General features: G+C 35.4%; 4 protein-coding genes and 1 non-coding gene across 6 annotated transcripts; 4 read left to right on the top strand and 1 right to left on the bottom strand.

The window, feature by feature from the left end:
• The first annotated feature begins 1,742 nt into the window (after positions 1-1,742).
• LOC114722942 (putative transcription factor bHLH107) lies at positions 1,743-5,239 on the top strand. The gene is made up of 2 exons (XM_028909064.1): positions 1,743-2,543; positions 4,361-5,239. The coding sequence occupies exons 1-2, from the start codon at positions 2,232-2,234 to the stop codon at positions 4,832-4,834; spliced, it is 786 nt and encodes a 261-aa protein (XP_028764897.1). The 5' UTR covers positions 1,743-2,231; the 3' UTR covers positions 4,835-5,239.
• An 822-nt stretch (positions 5,240-6,061) lies between these two features.
• Positions 6,062-6,132, top strand: TRNAG-GCC (transfer RNA glycine (anticodon GCC)). Its single transcript has one exon. It is a non-coding gene; the product is annotated as a tRNA-Gly (tRNA).
• Positions 6,133-8,491: 2,359 nt separating this feature from the next.
• LOC114722940 (U-box domain-containing protein 7-like) lies at positions 8,492-13,024 on the top strand. The gene is made up of 2 exons (XM_028909061.1): positions 8,492-9,090; positions 10,391-13,024. The coding sequence occupies exons 1-2, from the start codon at positions 8,630-8,632 to the stop codon at positions 11,232-11,234; spliced, it is 1,305 nt and encodes a 434-aa protein (XP_028764894.1). The 5' UTR covers positions 8,492-8,629; the 3' UTR covers positions 11,235-13,024.
• A 24-nt stretch (positions 13,025-13,048) lies between these two features.
• On the bottom strand, positions 13,049-16,997 carry LOC114722941 (UBP1-associated protein 2C-like). 2 transcript variants are annotated; one of them, XM_028909063.1, is made up of 2 exons: positions 15,721-16,997; positions 13,049-13,138 (listed from the first exon to the last, which is right to left on the bottom strand). In XM_028909063.1, exon 1 carries the CDS (start codon positions 16,955-16,957, stop codon positions 15,722-15,724), a length of 1,236 nt encoding a protein of 411 aa, XP_028764896.1. In that variant the 5' UTR covers positions 16,958-16,997; the 3' UTR covers positions 13,049-13,138; position 15,721. The 2 variants fall into 2 exon arrangements, with proteins under 2 accessions (XP_028764896.1, XP_028764895.1); XM_028909062.1 differs by lacking the exon at positions 13,049-13,138 and adding an exon at positions 13,953-14,545 and having other exon boundaries at positions 15,721-16,994.
• A 3,727-nt stretch (positions 16,998-20,724) lies between these two features.
• On the top strand, positions 20,725-26,551 carry LOC114722851 (uncharacterized protein YNL011C-like; the record flags this gene model as incomplete). Its single annotated transcript, XM_028908970.1, is given in 13 exon segments — positions 20,725-20,919; positions 21,019-21,135; positions 21,306-21,438; positions 22,154-22,250; positions 22,712-22,755; positions 22,854-22,921; positions 22,924-23,009; positions 23,194-23,265; positions 23,518-23,601; positions 24,151-24,252; positions 25,459-25,506; positions 26,067-26,192; positions 26,460-26,551. Coding segments are annotated over 13 exon segments (1,262 nt in total), but the record flags the coding sequence as incomplete, so codon positions are not given.
• Between the last annotated feature and the right edge of the window lie 222 nt (positions 26,552-26,773).

Below are 26,773 nucleotides of genomic sequence, written 5' to 3'. Positions count from 1 at the left end.
TTTTCATTTGTGCAGTTTTTAAATCAGTTTTTAATCTTTGCACGGACAATAGCCAATAGGTTTATAAAAAAAAAATGGTGTTTGTACTTTTAGCATGCAGAAGAATAATAATGGTAAATGACTTATAATACATTAGCATTAGCAGTAAAATCTGGAATGAAAAATTTTTTAAACGGTACTCATTTGGTTCTAAATTTAAGACTCATTTTAGAATGTAAATTATTTTTAAAAATGAGTCTTATATTTAGGACCGGAAAAGCATTAAATTAACTTATAATGTGAGGATAATAACATTTCTTGCATAATAGGAAAAAAAAAATATAGATTCAATTTATTTTCAGAGATATACTCTTTTATTTAATCACGATATCAAGATGATTGACTAGTGGTTTATTAATTGATTGGTGACTCGTTTATTAATGGAAGTATAATAGAAAAATTTTAATAAATACACTAAGTCCTCCTTAAAATTTTCTTATAAATTATTTAAAAAAGAAATTAAACCATATTTTTTAATTGTTTTATGACAATCTGAAATTCAACTCATAATAAAAGTAACAATTTTGAAGCTTCAACAATAATTTCTGTAATATATATATATATTTCTCTTCCACTTATTATTCCACATGATAAATGGAAGGGACTCATCATTTGGCTTTTATTTTTTTAATGGAATAATCTTCTTTTGCAATGTATTTTGAAAAAGAAAGACGTCCAATCAGGCATTGCAAGGTTGCTATTGAAATCGTATGATGGTTGACACAATCAGCAACCACTAACTAAAACTATTACTGAACTTCTTTGTCTGTGTTGCACTTATAGGATAATGTATAATATTTTCCGTTGGCAAAAAGGAAAAAAATAAAAAGAAAGATAATGTATAATATTTCCACCCCTTCCCAAAAGCCAATAACGGATATAATATTTCTATCACTTCTTCCCAAGGGCAAATGGTCCTTAGTAAAAATAATTAAATGAAAAAGAGAGCTACCGTGAAAAAAAAAAAAAAGACTATATATGTGTTTAAGATTATATGTTTTCCACTTAAATATTAAGATAATATTTATTGAAGAAATTACAATCAAGTTCCACATAAGAAAAATAATTACTAAAAGGTCTTAATAACAATCTCAACAGCTTATAAAGACAAGTCTTATAGTGAGAATGACAACATTTAGGACTTGTTTTTTAATTTTTTTTCCTTACTTGGGACCTCCATGTAATTCTCCCATATTTATTTTTATCACAAACATCTTCCATTGATATTTTCTTATGACCCTCCTTACTTCCCCTTCAAATCATAAAATCTAGTTGTGTATTATGAGACTTGATTGATAATATCAAGGGCTCATTTAAAATGACAGTTATGAACACTTATAAATATGTTCCATATAAATTGAGATCTTATTCTGTACTAGTATTTCGCAAGCAAATTTAAATTATTGGAATTAAGTTCGTAACTAAAACGACTGAAATGCTTTATTATTCAAACAAAATAAATAAAAAAATAACCCCAAGAAAAAGGAACGAAGTCCAATGTTCCAGCTGGAGCCTTGAGGGCTTCAAGGATCACGGACCCATAGCCATTGCTTTTTGTCAATCAATACCACTAGCAGTTGAATGACTTGAATCCTTAATTTTCCCACCTCTTCTTTTTTATTCATTCCCAGAGCCATAAATTTAAGTGAGCCTACTAATTTATAGTTTGAGACTTGCACGCCTTAAACACCAATAGAGACGAAAAGATGGACAAGTTAGCCTTCTGCTTATCTGTTCATGGACTGAAGAATAAGCTCTATGAATATTTATAGCGCAATGGTCAACGTTGCTCTATTATTGTTTTGTCCATATAAGCTCTGGAACAGTGGTGAGTCATATAATTTCCTTTCAGTCTTGCTTCTTTCCAAGGCTCTCTGTAACTCTATCGCTAGCACCATCTAAGCTTCCTCGAAAAATCTTGCCTTTTTCCCACATATGAACGATGTCCTTTGCAAATATCAAGATGAAAATGTGGATGTTTAGTAACTGATCTTCCCCTTCCAACCCCTCAATCTTTTTTCTCTCATACGTAATGGAAGTTATGACATACACCATCAACGGAAAACAGAGCAACAAAGCAGGTTTCCAAATCTTCACTCTCCAAAAATTATCATTTTGGTTCGCTCCCACAACTCGTCCCCCCGGTTTTCGTCTTCTGCTCCGGAATTAATATCAATAGAAGATCTGTGACTATGGTTTACTGCTCTTATAATTCGGTCTCTTCATCTGGGTCTGATGTCTCGAGGCTGTTCGATCCAACTTCGCATAAAATTGTTGACTCTAATGGGGTTTCGCAGAGTAGGGTGGTGTCACCGAATTCGTTGGTCTTGAATAGTCAGAAGGGGCATCCAATTAATTCCCCTATGAAGATAGGAAAGAAAGAGGCATCGGAGGCAAAAGCTTTGGCTGCTATGAAGAACCACAGTGAAGCAGAGAGAAGAAGAAGGGAGAGAATAAATGGTCATCTCGATGCACTTCGTGGTCTTGTGCCCAGCAATGTGAAGGTAATGTGTGCTTTTCCCTCAACTGGAAATCTTGTTCATTTGGTTATAAGAGCTGAGAGCATTTAACGCTGGCTTTTGGTTTAAGATTCTCCGCAAAACATGACTTTGATATGATTACCCTTAAAGATTCCAGCCAAAATGACTTCACTGAAATGATATTTCTCATTATGTAGAGCTATTGAGTTCTTGCACATTCTTTCTATTATCAGCTGCTAATAAAATGGAAAAATCAATTCAATTCAAATTCAAAGAGGATCAGAACAACCATCATCTTGATTTAGGCGATAACCAAATCGGAGCTAAGGGAACATTACAAAGCAAGGTTAACCGGACAGTGAAAGATCAAAGATGTTTGGCTTGCTGTTGGAATTAAAGGGAAATATATGCCGAGTTTCATCGAATGAATAATGCTATTACTTCATCGTTAGTGGGAAGAATCAATGACAAATTAACAGATTTTAACATATTTTGATTCCTGATACAATTATTCAACTTCGTGTCCAGCTTTTCAACGATTTCCAGACTCACTTCAATGGTTGTATTGTTAAGTACCGTAACAATTATGGCAGATCATGGTTATGGAACACTATGTTGTGGCCCTCTAATAATGCATGCTGATTAATTTTTGTTGCTTTTAAAAGAAAAATGAAGCTGTATGTACTGTGCTGCAAGCACCGCAACTAAGATTTGAGGTACTTGTTGGTAACTAAACAAACGGTTTTAATTGCATCATTATTGTCCTTGATCGGTGGACTTATTTTACTAGTTGGTAATGTCAACTATCTGGTGGGTCTCCTATCATATAATGTAGAATTATTTATTATGCATGACATGCGTCTTACATCACTTGGGTATATCTGCTATTCGTTTGAATCGAATAATTTTTCCCGCATCACAAGCTGAAATGAATTAATATTTCTTGTTGGATGTTATTCAAATGTGCAAGTTAACCTAATGGCTAGTGATTTTATTCATTTATTAATATGAATTATTGATTATTAATCGATGAGAGGTTACTGGTTTCAATATTATATCGTTTTATAGGAAAACAATTGTACGCTATGTGCTTGATCATGCACCAGAGTATAGAATGATTCTTTTTCTTGATCAAGTCAAATTTAACAAATTATAAAACATTAATTCTGTTTAAAGTCAACTTTGGTGTATTAATCTTATGTCTGTCACTGAAAAATGGAGAGCCTTTTCTACTATGAACTAACTTCATTAATTTATTTGCTATTAAGTATTTCTGTCTAAGCAAACCATGATTTCTGGCATGCAGCTTACGAATGATGGAAGACCTGACTTAATATCAGGGCAGAGTGCCAGTTTTTATTCTTCTCAGTGCAATGACAAAATCAATTTTTATTATACAACATATAATTATATGTGCCTTGCATTTTCTGTTTGTTTTCTAACTAATAAGCTGCTGCACTAGAAGGAAAACCTATATTTAAACCCCTATGTAACTAAGCTTCCAGCATTTAATATTCAAACTCTGCTAGACATCAATTTTCTGTTGTTTTTATTTTTATGTAGTCTTTCATAGAATAACCAACTACAAGGAAGCTGAGAATCAACCGCTAGATTAGGCGTTTGCTGTCAGGGAGCTATTTTCTAAAACATGAATCAGCTGAAGTCTGAATGTGGAATTAAGTGGAACACGATTGATTAATCCCAAAAGTTATGATCTGTTTTTTGAGAATGGACATCACTGTATTATAAGTAGATTTATTTTGAACATGTTTCCCTTTTCTTTTGGAAAACATTTGTTGCAGAAGTTGACCTTGAATTGCTGGGTTAATTGTTATGTGCAGATGGATAAAGCAACGTTATTGGGTGAAGTTATCAACCAAGTTAAGTTACTGAAGAAGAATGCAATGGAAGCAAGCAGAGGTTTTCTCATCCCAATGGATGATGATGAAGTTAAAGTTGAACCATACAACGATGAAGGAAGAGGAGGATCAATGTTTTACATGGCATCTATATGTTGTGATTACCGGCCGGAGCTACTATCTGACCTAAGACAAGCTCTTGATGGGCTTCAACTGCAATTAATGAGGGCAGAAATATCAACTTTGGGAGGAAGGGTGAAGAATGTATTTTTCTTTAGGTGCTGCAAAACAGAACATATTAATATTGGGGCATGCCAACTTGTTCCAAGTACTGTCCACCAGGTACTAAGTTCTGTACTGGAGAAGGCTTCTAGCTCACTGGAACACTCCTTGGGAATGTCACTTCGAAGTAAGCGTAGAAGACTTTGCTTCATTGAAACATCAACTTCCTCATGAACTGTACATAAAAATAATACTTATTTCTCTTCTTTTTCTTGGCTATGGGGGAAGTTGGATTCTTCTCCGTTTGTTGTTTTTGGCTCTGAAGGAAAAATATAACGTTAGAATCATGTGGAATGTGCTGCTCATGCTGCTTATGGTCTCCTCTTTCCATTTGATCTCTGGCAGTGAAAATGTGTACTGGTTGGAACATTAAATCTAATCTGCACTGGAAGTCTTGGTTTCCTGTCTTATACATGGAATGGATCCTGAGTAGTGGATCATTGTCAGCATTAATAACTAATGGGAATTATTATTTGTTTTGTAAGTTATTTGTGTGAGAAATATGCGTGAATGTATTTGCACATTACTTACAGTTTAAAGCTTGAAGAAATTGAATTTGCACGTCCTTAAGCCGCTTAACGTTCTATGCTTTATGATACTAATCTCATGGGCATCAAAATTTTGTCCAAGTTTGATCTAACTGCGCTATAGCCCTTCCTCAAACTTTATCTCAAGTTCCCTCATTATCATGGGATTCGGATTACTCCTACAATCCAATAGCTCTCTGCCAAAGCCTAGAAGTCGCACGTTTATTTATTTCTATTGAAAGTAATCTTATTTAAGATACTGTCGGATACTAAATGTAAACATATCTTTTAATAGGAATTTAAATCTTGATTCGTTATATTGTAAGACACTAGTCTATTCTACTAGACCCAACTTTTGTTTGTAGGGAGAATAGTTTGTAAGGAGAATAGAATTTCTTTTCCTTGTTCTTTATTATATCTAATATTTTTAAACACATTAGCTTTCTTGCTTAACATAAACGTTGCACAATAGAGGATCCACAATCACTTTGCAAATAGAATTGAGTTGGCCCTATTAGGTTTTTTTTTTTTGAGTTTCTGGATATAATGTGAAATAGATATATCCAACTATTGAAAAAAAATAGCCTTTCAATTCTTGTACCACTTTTGAGAAGTTATTTTTTTAAAGTTGCAGTCAAAATAGATTTAATGTTTGATATAGAATTTGAAAAATAATTTGTACTATTTTTAACTCGTAATAACACAAATTGTTGTAGTATTATATCTAAGATCTGTGAAATTTTATATTGCTGTTTCTTGAAAATTAATTTTACATTACGGATTGTAAACACCTTAGGTTTCCTCATAATAGGATATAGTAGGATTAACAAAATAAATTGGTAAGGATAGAACATGCACCCTAGCTGGCATCCCGGCACCAGTGGTCTAGTGGTAGAATAGTACCCTGCCACGGTACAGACCCGGGTTCGATTCCCGGCTGGTGCATTTCCCTTGTCACTTTTTCCATCTGTACTTGTTCTTCAGCCGTAACGTCCTGCGGCCGCCAGTCCAGTCTACGCACTTCGACCTGTGAAGAAGCTTTTAAGGAGAAAACCCTCTTGACTTGAACTTTCTCATGAATATGCAAGCTGATGCTCCAAAGTGGACATATCCACCCATCACCACCTTAGTGGTTCTTGTGCACTTTTCATCTTTCTTAGTCTCAAAATCCATCATCACGCCAAAGTGCGACTAAGTCCAACAATACACATTTCATCACCCTATCAACTTGTCTATCTCTTTTGCTGCCACTGCAATTAGACTCTACTGTGGAGTTTCAGTCTTCTGCTACAGATAACTATTTTTTTCACTTAGTGGAATGCCCATTCTAATTTCCACAGCCCCATTATCCCCACGTGTCTCAAACGCATAACTGTTCAAGGTTTTTCCTGGGAATGAATATGCCTATATGGCACCATATTAGTTAGACGGCATTCATAGCCATAACTAATATTCGGCACTTCACCACTCTATTCTGCTATGGACAAAGACATGTTCTTCTCTTCTTTCCCTTTCTTTCAGACTTTCTCTCTTCTTCGTCTTGCTTGTCCTCAAGCTTATCTAATTTTGGGATTTAGATACTGTGGTCCGGTTTGGAACATTAGGCGCTGGGAACTCAAGGAAATTTTTTTTTCTTGTTATTAAAAAGATGTGTTGTGTTTTTTTTTTTTGGTTGTGTTTAGCAGTAAGAGATTTGAGTAACTAAATAAGAATATGCAAATTTGGGGTATTTTGTTTATGGACTTGAGTACTTAGAAAGTGTGTAAAACGAAAGCATTTTCCTCCGTAACTTTCCTTTCAGTTGGCTTCACACTAGGGATTCTTATGTATCACTTTTCTACTCGTCATTTTCTCATGACAAAATGAGAAACAAAGAGCAATTTGTGTTAGGTTAACTACTGCGGGATTCCATAGAAAAGAGGAGAGGTTAAAATGAAGGTAAGCAAGACACATGATAAATTTTGTAAAGTTGTTTTACGGAAAGAATAGACCTACTTTATGTCATGAAAATAGCAGGGTGATGAGAAAACCAAGGTCCATTAGATTGTGGAACATCTACCAAGAGTGGTGAATTTAAGTGAAAAAAGAAAAGGAAAAAAAAGGCGTTGGAGTCTCCTTCTTAGCTTCTTCATAATGTTAAGAATATTCTGTGCTTGCAACTTACAGAAATAAAACCTATATTCTTCAATCTGAACACACTGCTGCCGTGAGAGAGACATTAAATGACTCTTTGTCTCCATGTTTTATGTGAATTTCTCTTCAAATACACAAGTATAGTTAAGATTGCATAGAGAATCTAATTTGGTATAGTCCTAACCATATTTGTGTCCCAATGGAAGTCTGCCTAAAGTTGTTCCAAAGTTGTATTCTATGTTACCTTGCTGACTCTCTTCTTTGGGTCAAAATTGATCACATGTAACTATGCATGTTGCACTAACTTTACCCACACTAAAGCTATTAATTAAGTGTACCAACATACCAAAATTCAAATGCCTTATCTGACTTCTTCAGTTTTAACCATCTAGTGCTATTTCACCACACATTTGCTTTTTGGAATCTCCCAGCTCAAATCTCAATGATACATCTACAACACAGGAGATTAAGGATTTACATTAAAGTTCTTTATTGGGAAAGAGGTCACTGAAACTGTCATAGATAATTGGGTCTCTGCCTCGCTCTTATTCTGGGGAAAACTTGACAGAACCAATCTGACATGCATGTGAGAATATCGTAGCCACTCATTCAAATGAGATTTTGCAGCCAATTAAGAATTTGAATGATGTCAATTTAGTTTGCCAAGTGATTGACACGTAGGCCCTTCCTGAAATTTATTATTCCTTGGGGGAACAAGTACACTGGGCCTCCTTGATTCCCACATGCAGGAGATCACAGATGTACGCAGGTAATTAACAATTTATTCTCAAACCAAATTATGATTAAATCCCTAATTTAATGAATTACGATAGTAATCCTCCATTGATAGTCAACTTACGGAGGCGAGAAGGTTCTCAAATTGAATTGGTGAAAACGGAAGAGTAGGTCCCACTTATATCAACCCACTCATAATTTAAAGACTAGTGATCTTGGAATTGTGTTGCACGGGCAAAGAGATAGACTCACTGTTAGTGATATTAAGCCAAATAGTATTTTTTTCCTATTAAAATAAATAAACAATAATAAGATTAAATCATAATGGGACAATAAATACGCCATTTGAGATCTCGTGCATTTAATACCCATGAGATTAAACCGGGACAGCACTGTCCCTTTGCTTTGGCTCTGTTCTTCCCCTGTTTTATACAGAGTCCTTCCGTAATTTCTTTGCTTTTCTTTCTCTCTCTGTGCCTTACAAAAGACAAGTAGAAACCGAATTATATAAGGAAACAAACCCAGGACAGTTTTCAGAGTCTCCTAGTGCGTGTCTTCCTCTGACGAACCAAACATGTCGTCTACTCCTTCATCTTCCTCTAATGGGGTACTCTCTTCCATAACACTTCATATCCTTGCTCGCATCAAAAGGTTTCTCAAACCCAAAGCGACCCGAGTAAGCTCTGATCCATCTGATCAACTCGAAATATCAATTACCAAATCCGAGAGCAACATCGACAAGGTTGAGAATTGTGAATCAGCGAGGCAAGCTATGGAGAAACAGAGTTGTGAGGAGGAACAGTCTGTGATATCGTTGAAGAGTTGCGTGAAGAAGCTTCACTTTGGGAGCTGGGAAGAGAAGGAGATGACGGCGAAAGAGATTGAACGCCTAGCCAAAGAAGATGTCAGGGTAAGAAAGCTGATAACGGAGCTAGGAGTGGTGCCGGAGCTGGTGTCAATGGTGGCGTCGGAGGTGGCTGGCCGGCAGCTAGCAGGGCTGAAGGCATTGGTCCAGCTCGCCCATGGAAGTTACAAGTACGTTTTGCGATTTTAGTTCTCTCCTGCTTCTATGATAAAACTTTCTGCTTTTGTTTGAGCTTTGGATTTCCTCAAGACTTCGTTATTTGATTCAAACAGGAAACAAGTAAATTTGATAGGAAATTGGTAAATTCAGTTGGTTGATTCTTTAGAAATTCTTTGATGTTATTGGTTGAGTTGATTCCCCTACGGAAAACATATTCTGCAGTATTCTTGTAGTATAAAGGTATCAAAGGAGGTACTAGTTTCTCAAAGCCTTTTCTCCTGAAATTTTTGAGGGGTTGAAGCTCTAACAACAATTGATTCTTGGAATCACGCAGAGAATGCATGAAGTTTTCTTCTCAAATTTGAACACACCTTTTTTTCCCAATATTGTTTGACATGTTGCTTTTTATAAGAGATATTTTGATGTTATTTCAAATTTTGTTTGTTGATTTTTCATTTTATCCCTCTTTAATTACTCATATTGATCAAATTTTATTATTATTATTTTTACATATTTGTTGTCTCCAATTAATTTTAACTAACATTTTGAAAACATAATGTGATTAATTATTTTTTGTAAAAAGGAACAGAGGGAGCATGAGATGGAAAAATGAGAAAACATCCCGAAATCCCATTTTTCGAAATCAAAAAAGAAAAAAAAAAAAAAACAGTAAGACAGTGCGTATGAGGCTTCTTGCAATACATGCTGTAAAATTACGAGAGTTATCAAAGCAATCAAGGCTTGCATTAATGGCGTTAAATCCAAGAATACAAACGTGGCCAGTGTTTTCGGATCACCTTCCTAAAACGTGCATATTCATTAAAATAACGTAATTATAATTAATTCTCCAAATTTGTGCTTCGTTGTCCACTATGTTGCTGGGTTGTAGGACGAGCTTACAAGGGAACAGTATCGCTACTGGGGAGACATTTTTGTCTTCACAATGTATAAACAACAGATTACTAAAATCCAGGATAGTTATTCAGATTCCGCCAATGTCTTCAGCCTCATTTTAAAAGTCTTATGTTGACGTGCACTTTCCAACACATATCTTTATTTGAGATCGTCATTGACTTCTTTATGCAAGAAGTGTTGATACTCTCTAGTTAGTTTGGCATTCTTATTTCTTTAATATGTAAATTACATCATCCCCACAAAAGAAAAGAAATAATGACGGCAGAACATTGAATAGTTGACTTCTTATGCTGACTCAGTACACATTAATTATTCAGTACAAGCTTTCAGCCTAACTTTGACAAAGCCTGAAGTATGGTTTGCTTCTTGTCCTAATTAAGTTTGTTCCTCTTTCAGAAACAAGGCTTTGATAGTGGAGGCAGGTATATTCTCCAAGCTGCCAAAGAGAGTTGACCTTGATGAATCAACAAGAAGGGAATGTGCAGAGCTGCTCTTATCATTGTCATCTCTAGCAAACAGCCAATTCCCTCTTGCTTCATTAGATTTTCTCCCATTCATTAAAGACATTCTGGAATCAGATCCAAATGTTGAAACCAAGCAATCATGCCTGGGTGCTTTGTGCAACCTCTCAACCGTGTTAGAGAATGTAGGGCCTTTAGTTTCAGCTGGGGTTGTGCCTATCCTCTTAGAACTGTCCTCTATCAAAGAAAATTCAGAGAAAGCACTTGCTACTTTGGGAAACTTGGTGGTGACCTTGATGGGAAAAAAGGCAATAGAAAATAGCTTAATGATGCCTGAGAGCTTGATAGAGATTTTGACATGGGAAGATAAACCAAAATGCCAGGAGTTGTCAGCTTACATTCTGATGATTCTAGCTCACCAGAGCTCATCACAAACACAGAAGATGGCACAAGCAGGGATTGTCCCTGTGCTACTTGAAGTAGCTCTGTTGGGAAGCCAATTAGCACAGAAGAGAGCACTAAAGCTACTGCAATGGTTCAAGGATGAGAGGCAATCAAAGATGGGGCCACATTCTGGGCCACAAACACCAAGAATGGCGATGGGCTCACCAGCAGACCACATAGAAGCAAAAGAGGGCAAGAGAATGATGAAGAGCTTGGTGAAACAGAGTTTGCATAGGAACATGGAAATTATTACTCAGAGAGCCAGCACCCCCGGGGATCCAACTAGGTTGAAATCATTGGTTATCAGCACAAGTTCCAAGAGTTTGCCTTATTAAATGTGTTCTCTCTCTCTCTCTTTTTTTTTTTTTTTTTGAGTGCCTTAATTTTTTCCTCTTTAATATTAGAATTCCCGGATCTGTGCTGTGCCTTCACCAGCAGCCATTGACGGGCCAGAAATTTACAGAATGATTGACAATGGAAGAAATATCACATTTCTTGCACATCTTCAGTTCATCTAGCGGCCATGTCTAAAGGAAAACTTGATATGTCCTCCTTTTTAACAAGGCAAAAGACATGTCACTTAAACGCAAACCGGAGCTTTCACGTTAGAACGAACATGGCCGATCTAGTACCGAGTTCCACGGCAGGAGTCACATGGCCCACATCTCATGACCAGTTCATACGATAACACTCCTCATTTTTCCCCCCAGAATAAGGCGCAAGCAGAATTTCACACTCCTCATCAATAATCTTTATGCCCAAACACAGACAGATCAAATTTCGATGATTTAGAGGGTCAAAGAGGGTCAACTCATGAAGTGTAACCTTGTACAAAAATGTATAACATGTAATATGGGCAATCCATTTTTAAAGTCAAGTATTCCTAGTTCACTCTAAAATCATTACAAATAGTCTCACGCTAGAGAACGATACAACACATGGCCCCGTCTACTGCACTAAGCAACTCGCGGCCACTGGCATCCTGAGTCCAAATCCCGAAAGACTACATGGGAATTTGATGTAGGCTGAATGACATCGGATCAAAACGGGACGCGGAAACCACCTCAAAAATCATTAGTTACAGCAGTAGTTAAGGCCGCCAATGAGGTTTAGCAGACATGAAAAGTTCAAGGAAATAACAAGCACTGTTAAACATGCATTACCCAAAATAAACTCAAAACAGCATTAATTAGTGCTTTTCCATGTTAATAGATCAGTAAATTTCACACTGAGCAGTTTTAAGCATGAAAGAACACCACAACACGAAATGCAAAAGGTATTTCCAGGGTAGTTAAAAGGAGGAATTCAACATGTTTAGAATTCAGAGAGAGCACTTGCTAAAAGAGAGCCAAAATCTTAATTCCAGGTGTTTGATAGCCATGCTCATTTCGATCAGAAGTTTTGCTCTATATTAAAAATACCAGAAGCTCACACTGTCCCAAACTACAAAACAGAATCTAAACAACTTAAATGCACTAAATTTAAGTGATCAAACAATAAGAATCTAACTAAAAGAAAAGGCATGCATACTGAGACAAAAGATTAGAAAAGAATATAAAAATATTGCTCTCAGTGAAGCACATCAGACTCAGAAATAAAAACATAATAGCCACATCGGGACTTAGGCATTGATCTATAGAAGCACGCTAAACAAACAGCCGGCTCAAAAGGAGGGTTGGCGCAGAATAATTAAAAAGACAGACGAGGAACATCCAAATATACAAAAGAATGTTGTTTATTCTTTAGCTGTGCACAAGAGAATGGAATCAATTCAGAGTTTTCCCAAAACAAAAATCTATCTTTTAGAAAGTTCATTCATGTCTTTTGCTTATCTGTTAACCTCTAACAGGGTGAAGATGTAATAGAATATTGTAATGCATAGCTGTCAAAATCATATACATGTACATTGCTCCAGAAGAACAGGTAAAAATTGACAAAAGCCCAAAAACTTACTGTAAATGATGGACACATCCATCACACAAGAGTGACAGCATGACACTCACGTAGAAAATTTTAACCAAGGTTTTTGATATCACTGGCAACATTTCAATATGGTATCAATAACTTTGAAGCTTGAAGCCGGCCGCATTTTTGACAAAGACTCATTAATAACTAGGGAGAGGGGAACTCTCCTAGAAAAATACAGTGTCACAGGCAATACCTGTTTAGCGGCAGAGGGATGAATGGAGTTAAAATGAGACTTTCAATACTAACAGGCTTTTACATACCCTGATTTTTTCTGCGCCAAGAAGAAGAAAGAAAGAAATAAAGAGAACAAGCAGTGCATAAGTCATTTGACCTGTGCAGATGGGAATGAGATTAAAATTTACCCGTCACAGGAAACAGCAGCTCAACAGCATGTTAAGGTCTCAAGGAATGAAGTGGTTCAACAGGAATAAGTATATATAAATAATCCGAATCACACAGATGTGATTCTGCGAATTTTAATTAAATCAGCAATCTGTATTGTGCCAAAATCACACCAAATAGTGCAATTTGTATTGTATATCCTCTGATACTAGCGAAGTTGATAAGGAAAAAGGTAGCACTTATTGTCTACGTGAACATGCTCATTCTTTCCTTTACCCTCATTAATTTTCATTCCTTTTTAAGCTTTTTGCCTCTTGAGGATCAAATGGGCTGAGCCTAACAATCAAGGGTACCAAATGAAATGTGGTTTTCCTTTAATGCAAGGACAATCAAAACATTATTCAACAGTTGAATAAACTGCTTGCATACAGCCCCTTGATGTCAGCTTGACTAAACTTGTATACTAAACAAGTTGATTCCAAATTATTAGACTCACAGGCTATTCGAGGACAAAATAAGCTCGTTTGGACTTTTCAAAATTCCAAAAATATAATTCATATCCATCATCTTAAGTTCATATAAACATATTTATCACTTTTATGGTCAGAAAATACTGTCCTTGACCGCAAAAATATGGTGTAGTTTTTTTTTCTTAAAAATAAATTAAGATTTACCCCAAAAAAAATAAATTCAACATAGACATTGCCAGATCAAGTTTCAGCGAATCCTTCATCAAATAAGAATAAGAATAATACTCAAGGTAGGCAATTTTTAAACAAGTCTAAGTCTGAGTGCCAAATCAATAACAGACCTAAGATAATATGCATAGTCTCAAAAGGCTTGCCTCAACTGATTTACGCCCTCAAGACTCGAGAATTTAAAGATCGATTACAAGGATATTTCAAGAAATGCTCAAGAATACAAACCCCAGATAGTGAAACAAATGCTCAGTAGCCACATAATGACCAGAGATACAGAGTAAAATGATCAACGGCTAAAGATGCATCAAAGTTCAAGGTGAACACCTTTTTTTTTCATGCAGGAGGCATAAGCACCTTTGTATCTATTGAATAATTTAAAACCCTATTTAGACGAAAATCATCCAATAAAACGTTCTACAAATCTTCATATGAATACTACATTCAAATACTAAGCAAACTCATGTAAGCTTTCACTAAAACCTATCACAAATAGGAACAACACATAGAAGCAGAGGTAGTGAAGCAGCAACAAATTCACAGCAGTCCATGTAATCAAAACCAAAGTATTCATTGTCTGGATTCACGAAATCAGCATAACCATTTAAAGCATAAGCGCCCAAGAAGCCATCACAAACCTGAATCAAACACCCATTCAAAACTCAAACCAGGAATTAACATTTTAAAAACTAAGGGCGAGCTATAAAAAGTAACAATTATTACTCAGAAGCACATAGCAGAATCATCAAATAAATAAGCATAACGCTACATGTCATTTTGTCGTATCCACTTGAGTCTGAAGACTGTACTCTGTAGAACTAAATAATTTCCATATATAGCCATTATGCAGATTATTCATATGTGCATGCAATTTCTAGAATTAAAAAATGAAAGAGAATAATTAGTCCTTCTGACAGAGCAACATAAACTCTCCTTTTGGAAAGCCAAATGAAAGAAAGATCTCAAGTTTAGTGGAAGGAAACAAATATTACTATTCATGATAGGATTAGGTTCATCCAAATATCTGCGTGCATGAAGCGTGCGTGTGTGAAATTGTGCTGGGGCAGCAGAAGGAATCTGATCCATTCCTTTCCTTCCAAAACTCCATTAAGTCTCAAAAATTCTTTCTTCCTTTATCTTCTCTTATATTCCAAGTCCAATCATACAAAACCCCAAAGGAAAAAAGTCAATTAACCACACGATACTAATAGATTGGGAAATTGACAAATTGAAACCAAGGTTACGAGTCATGCCAAAAAAGATAGGGAGCGTGCACAGACGGAAGAACCAAAGAAGTCACCATCAAAACAATTTCACATACAAAGGAAATAATTAATATACATATTTTTCTTTCTACTCATCATATTTCATAAAAATTATGGTGCAGCTTCATGATCACAGATGGCCAGTTGATATTAAGCCTATACTCTATTTGTTATGATTCAAAAGGTAAAAAATCCTAAGATAGCACCAAAATGTCCCCATATATTTAATAGCGAGCATTCAAAATTGGAGAGTAACAACAGTCGAAGATTTGTTTCGTGTACACCAATCGAAATAGCAAAAGAAAAACATTTTTTCAACGAAACGATGAGGATTTAATAACAAAAATAAAGCAAAACTTTAAAGTTACCAAGGTTAGGATGGTATACAAATAGAAGTTCAAAATGAAATTATGAAAACAAGAAAAAGCAAATCCATATAAAGGCACGGATCGGTAGTTCTATTAACCAAAATAAAAAAAGCAAACCACATCAAGGGCACGTATTAAAGCAATAAACAACAACAATTGAAAAATCAAATGCAATATTACCTCAGTAGTATGGCGGCATGCCTTGGTACATTCCTCCTGGGGCCATCCTTGGCATTTGCATGGGCTGTTGATGCTGAGAGGGAACAGCAGATGAGGGCAAATTATAATGCGAACCATCTGGATATCCTCCGGTCGGCATTCCAGCAGAGGATGAAGGCAGCCTAGCGCCATAATCACCAGAAGTAGGCCCACTGAACTGAGAGCCACTATAAGCCCCTCCAATACCGGGACCGTACCCCCCACCGCTATTAGGAGTTAAGGTAGATGGAACCTGCGTCCCATACGGCGGCAATGAAGACTGCAATCCATAATTATTACTAGGCATAGCCATAGGGCCCTGATGCGCACCACCAAATCCCCCATATGAAGGGCCATGACCCCCATAGTTTGATCCCATCATAGGGCCAGGTAAAGATGGTTGCGGCTGTTGTGCTGCCATGCCATTACCTGGTAACCCAGCAGGGCCCTGGTTAGGAGCTCCTCCTGATTTCCCCTTCTTGTTATCCATGGCCAATTTACAAAGCACTTGGTGCCCATCAATAGTCTTGACTGGCTCAACTAGAGACGCCCTAGCACCCTCCTCCGTTTTGTACACAAAGAACGCAAAACCTTTGGACTTTCCGTTAGCTTTGTCAAACCCAAGAGGCCCTTCTTCGATTTCCCCATAAGCCAAAAAGTAACTCAACAGCCTCTCCGACGAAATATCAAACGGTACATTGCCCACAAAAATTTTTCGGGCAGAAACATCACTTGCAGCTGCGGCAGCCGCATTAGTCCCTTGACTGGCCGACAATCCAGAAGCTGCAAGCTGGGTCACCGTCATTCTCCCGTCAATTTTCTTACTGGGCTCTTTCAAAGCCAATATAGCACCATCAACGTGTTTAAACGTCACAAAGCCGTATCCTTTGGACTTCCCGGTCGTTTTGTCGAAGATAACAATCGCCTCATCGAGCACCCCAAAGGAGGAGAAAACACTGCTAAGTGTCTCCGTGGTGGTTTCCCCTGCAAGCCCCCGAACAAAGAGTTTCCGAAGGGTGGAATCACGGTCGGCGACGGAACGTATAGACTCAAGAACGTCAGGGTGATGAAGAGCAGCTGAAAGAAGCAGGTCGATAAGCTGTTCTTGATTGAAGGGTTGGAGGATCTTGCGGATGTCATCTGCACCAAGCGGGGTTGTTGAGGGCACAGAATCGTCGATTCCGTTCTCCTCGGCTTTGCGCTTCTTGGAGAAATCCATGGCAAAAAGACTTCGGTCAGGCTTTGCAGATTAGGGATTCCTGTTTGGCAGGGAAGAATTTAGAGGATACCTTCAGCGTGGAGGGAGGAATATATAAACCCTAACACCCGATCGGCAAGGCGTGATTCGGGTCAGCCCGGTTATAAATTAAATTAAGACCAATAATCATCAGTTGCCAATAATTAAAGTCATTTGTATTAGTATATCCATAATTTGTACTACCTCCTATTTTAAATATAAAAATTAGTTATCAACAGGGTTGGTTTAAGTGGTAAGCGGTTTGGTATCGCTTAAGTGAGGTCTCGAGTTCGAGCCTCAACGTATGCAGTCAGGTGCACGACGCGGGTCGTATTTAGATGTAGTTGGTGAATTGAATGGGGCAACTAAAAAATATATATAAAAATTAGTTAACTAATTTGAGTAAATAAAAAATAAATTAAATTAGTTATTTATAATAAACATGTATTGTTTTTCCTAAAATATTTTTGCTAATCAAGTTTATTAGTCAGAACTACTGTTATTAGAATGATTATCTTTAAAAAGGATGAATAAATAAAAAAGATAAAATAAATTAGGATCTTATATTTAGGATCAAAATAAAAATCAAACAAAATCTTATATTAAAAATGAAGATCATATTTTAAGGATTTTTTTTTTTTTGCCAACCGTATTCTAAAGATTCAAAGACTTGCGCCCCTTTTTTCTTTGAAAGTTGAGACGAATAACAAATATAGATAACGAATATAGAATTGCCTTTTTATTTAAAAAATAACAAATATAGATAATAGTACAGCTATATCATTCCTCTTATCATTTTTATAAGTTACTTAAATAAAAGATTCTTTCTTATATTATTTTGGAAAAAAGACAGAAAAATAACATTTGAATTTCATAATGTCCAAATGGTATGCTAAATTTAAGAAATCTTAATTTGGTCTCAAAAGACCAAATTGAGATTATCATGTTAAAAGAAAAGGCCAAATTGAGATTATCATGTTAAAGGAAAAGACTAAATTGTCCTTCATTTTATTTATTATTTTTAAAATACCAAAACTCCCACTAGCTGGCCAGTCGTTCGCCAAAGCTCTGGTGGCAACAGTCACCGGAGTTCCGATAGTCGGAAATAATTTTTTTGAAAATTTTTACAACGTCAGTATAATGGTTAACAACTTTTGCAATATTATTAACAATTTCAGTATAGTAGTTAACAACACGTTTTCTGAGAAACTTAACAAGCTATAATAGCCGAAAACAATTTTTTTGAAAATTTTTACAACTTTAGTATAAAGGTTAGCAACTTTTGTAACGCTATTAACAATATCAGTATAGCAGTTAACAACAGGTTTTGTAGGAAATTCAACAAGCTCTGGTGGCCGAAAACAATTTTTTTGAAAATTTTTACAACTTCAATATAACCGTTAACAACTTTTATAACGTTATTAACAATTTCAATATATCAGTTAATAATAGGTTTTTCAGGAAATTCAATAATTGGTCGCCGGACCTCCAATGGCTGAAAACAATTTTTTGAAATTTTTTACAACTTTAGTATAACGGTTAACAACTTTTGTAACTCTATTAACAACTTCAGTATAGAGGTTAACAACAGGTTTTTGAGTTTGTTAACGGCATTAATGAAGTTGTAAAATGCTACTTTTTGAATTTTCTGAAAACCTGTTGTTAACTGCTATATCAAAGTTGTTAATAGAGTTACAGAAATTGTTAACTGTTCTACTAAAATTGTAAAAATTTTAAAAAAAAAAGTAGTTGTTAAAGCTATAAAAATGTCATTTTTTTGAATTTGTAAGAAAACCTGTTATTAAATGCTATATCAAAACTGTTAATAAAGTTATAAAACTTGTTAATGGCATTATTGAAATTATAAAAATACTACTTTTTGTATTTCTCAAAAAACCTGTTGTTGACAGTGTTACAAAAGTTGTTAACCGTTATATTGACATTGTAAAATTTTTTTAAAAATTGTTTCTGGCTGCTGGAGCTTCGGCGACCAATTATTGAATTTCCCGAAAAAGCTGTTGTTAACTGCTATACTGAAATTGTTAATAGCATCACAAAAGTTGTTAACTATTATACTGAAATTGTAAAGATTTTCAAAATAATTGTTTTCGGCCGCTAGAGCTTGTTGAACTTCCCAGAAAACCTGTTGTTAACTGTTATACTGAGGTTGTTAATAGCGTTGTAAAAGTTGTTAACCGTTATATTGAAGTTGTACAAATTTTTAAAAAAATTGTTTTCGGCCACTGGAGCTTGTTGAATTTTTCAGAAAACTTATTGCTAATTACTATACTGAAGTTGTTAATAGCGTTACAAAAGTTGTTAACCGTTATACTGAAGTTATAAAAATTTAAAAAAAAAATTTTTCGGCCGCTAAAGCTTGTTGAATTTCTCAGAAAACCTGTTGTTAACTGCTATATTAAAGTTATTAATAGCATTATAAAAGTTGTTAACCGTTATACTGAAGTTGTAAAAATTTTCAAAAAAATTATTTCTAATTGTCGGAGCTCCGGCAGGCTAGTAGGGGTTTTCGTATTTTAAAAATAATAAATAGAATAAAAAGCAATTTGGTATTTTCTTTTAACATGATAATCCTAATTTGGTCTTTGGAGACCAAATTGGGATTTCTCAAATTCAGCAGACCATTTGGGCATTATAAAGTTTAAGTGCCATTTTTTTGTCTTTTTCCCTAATATTTTTATAAGGCATCATATGAGATGTTTATTTTATGTTTCATATTTTTTGTGCATCCGCATGTATTATAGCTCATTTATAAGGTGGTCTATGTTTTTCGATTATAACTCTCTTAACTTATCAAATGTTCGGTTTATTTTTATGCCTCCTATTATGGTCAAAATAATACTCTTTCCGTCTCTTATTATAAGATTTAATTTTTTAAATAGGTTTTTTTTTTTTAAGATCCTTTTTTAGTTTATCTGAACATTTAATGTAGTATTATTTATTTTACTCATAATTTAATGTATTTAATACATTTTCTTTCTTCATTTATCTCATTATTACTCTCTTACATTTATCCATTTATATATAGAGTTATATTTGAAAAAAAACTGTATTTGCTACATATTAATTACTTTTAACTAGTTTTAATTGTTTTTTTAAACCGTACAATTTAATTAAAAAGATATCACAAATGGAGTAGTAAAAGTAACTTACAGATAATAACCCAAAAATCCTTGTGAATCATGTGGGGAGCAAAGATCACCCCAGAAATCCTTGTCTAATTTCTTAAGGAAAATTAGTTCACAATTAATTTTTAGGATTAATAATTTTTAGTTTCTGAAATTTGACTCTAATTTTTATTTTAATTTAAAAATTTAAAACAAATATTTTTAGTTTTTATTTTAATTTAAAAATTTGAAACAAATAGTTCTAGTTTCTAAAATTTAAATGGTTAGTCTTGTTGTAAGAATTAAAAAAAATTAAATCAGACTAACATAAAATTAAATTTAAAATGCTAAAATATTGGTTTAAAATTTAAGAACTAAACACATTTTAAAATTAAGACTGCTCGTTTCAAATTTTATCCAGCAAAATTAAAAAGAAGTGATCGAATTTAAACGCCAAATATAGCACCAGTATCCTGTCGGTAGGAAAATTTATTGGAAAACCAGGTAAATAACGCGGACGCGATGACGGATGTGGAGTCCGAGGTACAACATTAACGGGAGGATAAGGAAAAAGGCAGCTCACAGTGTCAGTGGAACTAAAATCGGTTTGCCGAAGACGCGGGAATATGGCCGACAGTTGGTTGGGTCCCACATGGTGGAAGACCTTCCCCTTCCCGTACCCCAGACTACCTTCCCCGTCTTCTCCCACTTCAACCTTTTCCTCCGCTATGGCTTCATTTCCTTCTCAGCATCGCCAATGTCGTTGTTCCTCGGATGCTAACCCTACTCACCCGCAACCCGCATTGCTCGTATTTTCGGGTACCTGATAGTTTCATTCGCTCAATACCGTCTGTTTTCTTGTCTTCTTTTATTGTGTTGATGTGGAAATCTAAGCGCTTTTCGGAGTTCGATGCGTAGGTGGGACGGCGTTCAATGGCGTGGCGGAAGAGCTTCAGAACTTCACCACTCGTGTGGCTCATGTTCTCCCCGTTTCTGATGATGGTGGAAGTACGGCTGAAATTGTCCGTGTCCTTGGTAACTATTTTTACTTCTCGCAAGATCATTTGATGGTGAATGTCTGCGAAATTTTGATCTTATCTTCCCGGGGGCTTGCCAGTGGATATTTGGCTTTGAGAAATTTGTTATTTTTGAGCTTACTGGAAATAGAAATTAGAAATATGATTCCATGATGGGATAATTTACAGGTGGTCCTGCTGTTGGGGACATACGATCCAGGTGTCTGAGATTGTCTAATCGAAGTACGGCGGAGGCTCTTGCAATTCGCAGATTGCTTGGTCATCGTCTATCACTTGATCCACATCACGCTAAATCAGAATGGTACCCCTTTATTGATGCCGTGAAAAGCCTCCTTCCTGCTGTGAATAATATTTTTTTTTCCTTCGGCAAAATCAGAGTGGTGCCACTTTAATGTTACATCTATTATATTTCCATGCTCACAATTCTATACTCCATTGGAGCTGTCATTCAGATTTACTCCGATGTAATACTTGAAATATAAATAATAGGTTTTCCCAATTGGTGTTGGTATGTAAAAAAAACAAAACTTGGAATATAAATCTTGATCCTTTCAGAAATATTTTTCAGAATTCAAGCTAAAAAGAAAAGGCTGAAATAGTTATATTTGCATAACTCAAGGCCTTATCACTTTATAACTTCTGCCTTGGGAGGATGTCAGTCTTAGTCTACTTCCCTATAGTCAACAAATCTCTGACATTTTCATCTCTCCCTTCCTCCACTTCTGCTGCAATTATATAACGTCTTAGTATATCATCTTCTTCTTCAATCATTTGTGTTTATTTGTGTGAGTCATTGATTAGTGCTGTCTGTCTTTCCTCTAGTTTTGATGGAACTATAACTACTAACTTGTGCTTTCTATCTATGGGACGTGATCCCTTGTGCCAACTGGTCATATGTCTTAATTTAATGGGGAAAATTATTTTGAATGTTTTCTTCACTCCCCTTGTGTGATTTGCTATATGTTATTGTTGTGTAATACTCTTGGTTTAGCAGTTAGCTGAGTTTCATGTTGTAGGTACTCTATTGTGGAGGGTGATCACTCTCTATGGAAAGGTGTGTCAAAACCCTACAGGGAGACTATTCGTGCCTTTCTGGCCTATTTCCAGAATCAGGTGACCTCTGTGTGCAAACTGATGCTTTTTTATTGGATTTCTCATTCTGTCAATAAACAACCTTTTTTTCATAACTATTTTTTCTCTCTCTTCTCTGGCTATTAGCGAAATACTGCGTACATATAATTTCTTTCTAGATGATGAACTCTCGATTCACATTGTCAATTTCAACCTCTTTTTCTCCATGATTTTTTTTTTTTAAATTTTTGGTTAGCAAGGGGCTACTGTTTCTCTGAGTTGTTCTAAATTATTTATCACTACAAATATTATTTTTATCAATATTGCTATCTTTCTGGTATTTTGCCCTTTAGTATGCTGTCATTTTCGTCATCACCATCATAATGTTGTTGTTATAAATATTGCTACTACTTTTCCTATTATCGTTTTTCCAAGTTGCTTGCCTCTTTTATGCTCTTTCAATATTTTGGCATAACACGTGGCCTTTCTTTGTCTTTGTACAGATTATTCGCCGATCCGATGAATCATTTTGTTTCAGCAATGGCAGGTCTTTTATCTGCTACTTCATCCTGATTTTAGTTTAATAGAGTGAATTTAAGGGTCTAATTGTTTAACAACTTTACTGACATCTTATAAACCTTGCAGCATTGGGAATTTCTTTTTTGCAGGAGCACGCATATTTTTTCAGTCCTTGGATGCTGCAATATTTCTGTTTCACGTGTATCAGAGATTCCTTCTGATAGCCTGGTCTTACCGGTGATTTCAACCAATGATAGGCTTACATTAGGATGTGAATTATGGGTATGGTTGATGGTTCTATAACTGATTAACATTGTAACCATGATATGGTTCCATGGAGTTTGTATTCTAGGTGTATATTTATTTTTCATTATAAAAGCAATTGATCTAAAATTTCTCAATGGTGAGTTTCACTCCTTTTTTAATCCAGTACATCATCTCACAACTTGTTTCAATCATATTATAGGACGGTACCATTATACGGGGACAAAATGAAATTTCTCATCCGACCAGTGGATCCATGGAGCCTGTTAAAAAGGTGTGTTAGTGTCTTATCTGTGATAAGATGCTAACTCTTACTGTCTTACAGCATCTTGGTTGAACTTCTTTTGGTAGAAAGGGAGCTTTGCTGAAATATATTATATATGTTATCCAGCCGCTGATTGACTTCTATCACACAATAATTTCTTTCTCTATAAGTAAAATTATGAAGTTTTTGTATGTGCTACTGGTTCTTGGCATTTGTATTGGATGCTTCTAATCTGTTGAAGTTTTATACATTCATGGACAGGAAAACTCTTCAACTCCAGGACTTCCTTCAAGAATAAAGCGGGTGTTCTACATGTCAAGTGAAGGGAAAAATTTGCTTCATGAGGTTAATGGCTTGTCTTGTCTAAGCATTTGCAATGTCATATAGGAGCTTGATGTGAATGATTCTTCTTCTTCTTCTTCTTTTTTTTTAAAATATGCATTGCTCTATAGAATGGGAATAGAAGTAAACTCAAAAGGATTGATAGATGATGCAAGCATAGAATCATTTATCTTATTTTTGCATGGACAATTATCAAATATTCTTGTATTGCATATTATGTGAGTAATATTAATAAAGTATCTATTTTATCTCGGGTGATGGAAGGAGACTTTTATTTTGGTTATTATTGGTGATCAGCTTCATTACTTGTTAACATCTTCTGTACAATTTCATTTTTGGCCACTTGTTATGTTTGGGTTTGGTTTGGTTTGGTTTTAATCTAACCGAGCCTTTAAAAAAAAAAAAAGAAGCCAATTTGAGAAATTGGTTTGGATGTGGGGAAAAAAAACTGATTTGGACCTCCTCAATTTTTCATTGTAGTCAATTTGTTTTTGTTCTGAATGTAACTACTGGTTTTTAACTATTACTTCCTTTATTCTTATTTTTAAATAGGTCTTTCCTGCTGCTAATCCTGCTGTGCTAGAGCAGTTGAATAATGTGGATTGCATTGTCTATGCTATGGGTTCCCTTTTTACTTCGATCTGCCCTTCATTGGTAAGGTCCTTGCTATCAGTATATATGTTGTGCAGTTATACGGTATTTCTTCTCGATGAAGTGACATGGTTACCTACTGATTCATTTCATTTGAAACGGTCCTGATTCTGTGTCTTCTAGTTCTAACGCAATATTTTTGTATTATTTGATATATTGTAAAATTAATTGATATTCTCTGTGATCATTAAATCTTGATATGAGTTGTGTCTGATGCTTATCTACTGAGTAGAGCAACATTTTTATTTGCTACGGGAACTTTAGTATTTGTGAGAATCAATGCACCATAGCTGTATGCAGATATTTTAGCGGGATGGTTTAAGCTCTTCAAGGGTAGGGTTTCAGTTGCTAATGGACTTCTATCACGAGACAGTGAAATCACACTTTAAATGCACAAGGGGGAGAAGTGATTGTGAACCAAATCATATGGATTTCTCCCCTAAATAAAGGGGTAGGGTGATTACCAACTTAGGTACAGAAAAGTAGAATGATACTTTTCGAACAATCGGATGGTGTTGCAAATGATAATGATTGAACCTATGTTTTCTCCCCCAAAACTTTCTACCTATTTTAAAATTTAACTTGCTGAGTAGTAATGATAGAAACTCGTCCCCCCTGAAAGTTTCCTCCCCTTGTAAACTCAATATGCTAAATCTTAAACCAATGGATGTTTTTGCATATTTTACTGACTGTATTTAGCTGCTAGCATGGTGTTTAGATTTATAAAGGAAAAGAATAATGTCAATTTGCTGAGGCAGTTAAGACTAAAATTCTTGTCTTCCCAGATGTTTGATAATTATACATTTCAGTAACTGCAGATCTTTATATGCATTTGCAAAGAGAAATTAATTGTTCTATTGCATTGAGCCATAATTTGACTTCTTAGTTTGTTAAGAGCATAATGTCATCGTAAACAAAGAAGAAGAAAGTCTCAGCTGACTTTACATCAAATGATGTGGAACGTTCTACTATTCTATGTGATTTTGTGGGATTGGAGGCACTTTCTTGCATTAATCATACACATGTACTAAAGAGTTGGCTGTCATACCCAATCTGATTTTACTAGATTAACTTACTTTCCAGCTCTCTGAGAAAATCGTTTTGATCTAATTTTATTACAGCTAATTTGTAATTTTATGGAAGCAACATTTTTTTCTTTAGGCAATTAAATTGTACCATTAGATGGTACTGACTCCCATAATTTTGTAGGTATTGCTGGGAATTGGAGAGATCATATCTTCAAGATCCTGTCTAAAGGTATTTTGTGATCTTTTCCTAAGCTCATTGGCAAGAGTGATGATGAGGTTGGGGTCTCCATAAGATGCACTTTTTATTCATCTTTTCACTGGAAAACAATCACCCGGACTGCAACTCATTCAAAGTGGCCCAACCTTGGTATAACTGCACTGTTTGATTGAGGGCAAAGTGGGCATAGGTTGATTTCCTTTGATATGGTTGCAAGTCCCAAGTCCCATAACATTTACTTTTCAATATGACGAAACCCAAGATTTTAAGTTCTGTCCGTCATATGGTATGAGCGCACTGTTTCAATCAATTCAACTACAGTTGTAGTGAAGCACGCGTCTCTTCGCTAGATAGATAAAACTCTATTTTATTTGATGGAAATAGTGTGTGTGTGTGTGTGCGTGTGTTCTTGTTTACTTCCATGGCATTATCCAAGCTCTTTCCTTACTGGAACTTGGACTGCACTGTGCCTTGTTTTGGCGACCTAATGGTGGATTAGATTTGTGTCTCGCTCATTGAAATCTCCGTGACTTGCCAGTTTGTTAATAATATTTTGAGGAAAAAGTTGACAGGTGCTTATGTTGAATGGCTCACGTGACCGGGAGACAAGTGATTTTTCAGCTTCATGCTTTGTAACTGCCATTACGGATGCTCTCAATCGAACATATGGAGATCCCTGTAATCGCTTACAGAACCTGGCAAGTATCGAAATTCCTTCATCAGCAAATTACCTGTAGCCAATATAACTGACTTCGTCCGGAGAGCCAGTATTTAATCATTGGGACTATTTTTTCTTAACTAAAGAAATCCCATAAAACTTGAATTCACAGAGTTAGTTGATTTGACTGTTTTTGGCTACTCTAGGGACACGTGTCATCTATGTAGTATGAGCATTCTTATACTTCACACTTCACAGCTCTACTCTTCTTGACGCAATTTTTTCTTAATTAAAAATTTTTTTGCAGCCTGGACAGTATATCAATACCCTCTTGGTTCCAAGAGACGGTGAAATTCCAGTTGATAAAAATGTCTGGCTTCCCAAGGAATACGTGAGGTGGTATGTTGATTTGTAATTCAAAGTAATTGTGACCGAGAGAAGAAATTATCTCTTTCCTGAGATCTCAATATAGGCCAGTTGTTTTCAAACTTCATGGACAAATTCAAAGAAAGAGCTTGCATATTTTTTAGGTGTATTTGACATGTTTGACCTATCAAAATGATTTTTAGGTTGTATTTGACATGTGAACTATCAAAATGACTTGAGATGTGTTTGGGTGTC

Source organism: Neltuma alba, unplaced genomic scaffold (assembly GCF_004799145.2).
Source record: "Neltuma alba isolate B1F8T4 unplaced genomic scaffold, ASM479914v2 tig00012116_pilon, whole genome shotgun sequence".
NCBI lineage: Eukaryota > Viridiplantae > Streptophyta > Magnoliopsida > Fabales > Fabaceae > Neltuma > Neltuma alba.
The sequence above is the reverse complement of the archived record's forward strand: the minus strand, read 5'-3'. Positions and strand labels throughout refer to the sequence as shown.

What these genes read in the sequence shown, in the direction of transcription:
- LOC114722942 (XM_028909064.1), top strand. Translation starts at nt 2,232, where the DNA reads ATGGTTTACTGCTCTTATAATTCGGTCTCTTCATCTGGGTCTGATGTC. An exon ending in TTGTGCCCAGCAATGTGAAG is followed by an intron (nt 2,544 to 4,360) that starts GTAATGTGTGCT and finishes TGTTATGTGCAG; the next exon opens with ATGGATAAAGCAACGTTATT.
- LOC114722940 (XM_028909061.1), top strand. Translation starts at nt 8,630, where the DNA reads ATGTCGTCTACTCCTTCATCTTCCTCTAATGGGGTACTCTCTTCCATA. An exon ending in CTCGCCCATGGAAGTTACAA is followed by an intron (nt 9,091 to 10,390) that starts GTACGTTTTGCG and finishes TTCCTCTTTCAG; the next exon opens with AAACAAGGCTTTGATAGTGG.
- LOC114722941 (XM_028909063.1), bottom strand. Translation starts at nt 16,957, where the DNA reads ATGGATTTCTCCAAGAAGCGCAAAGCCGAGGAGAACGGAATCGACGAT.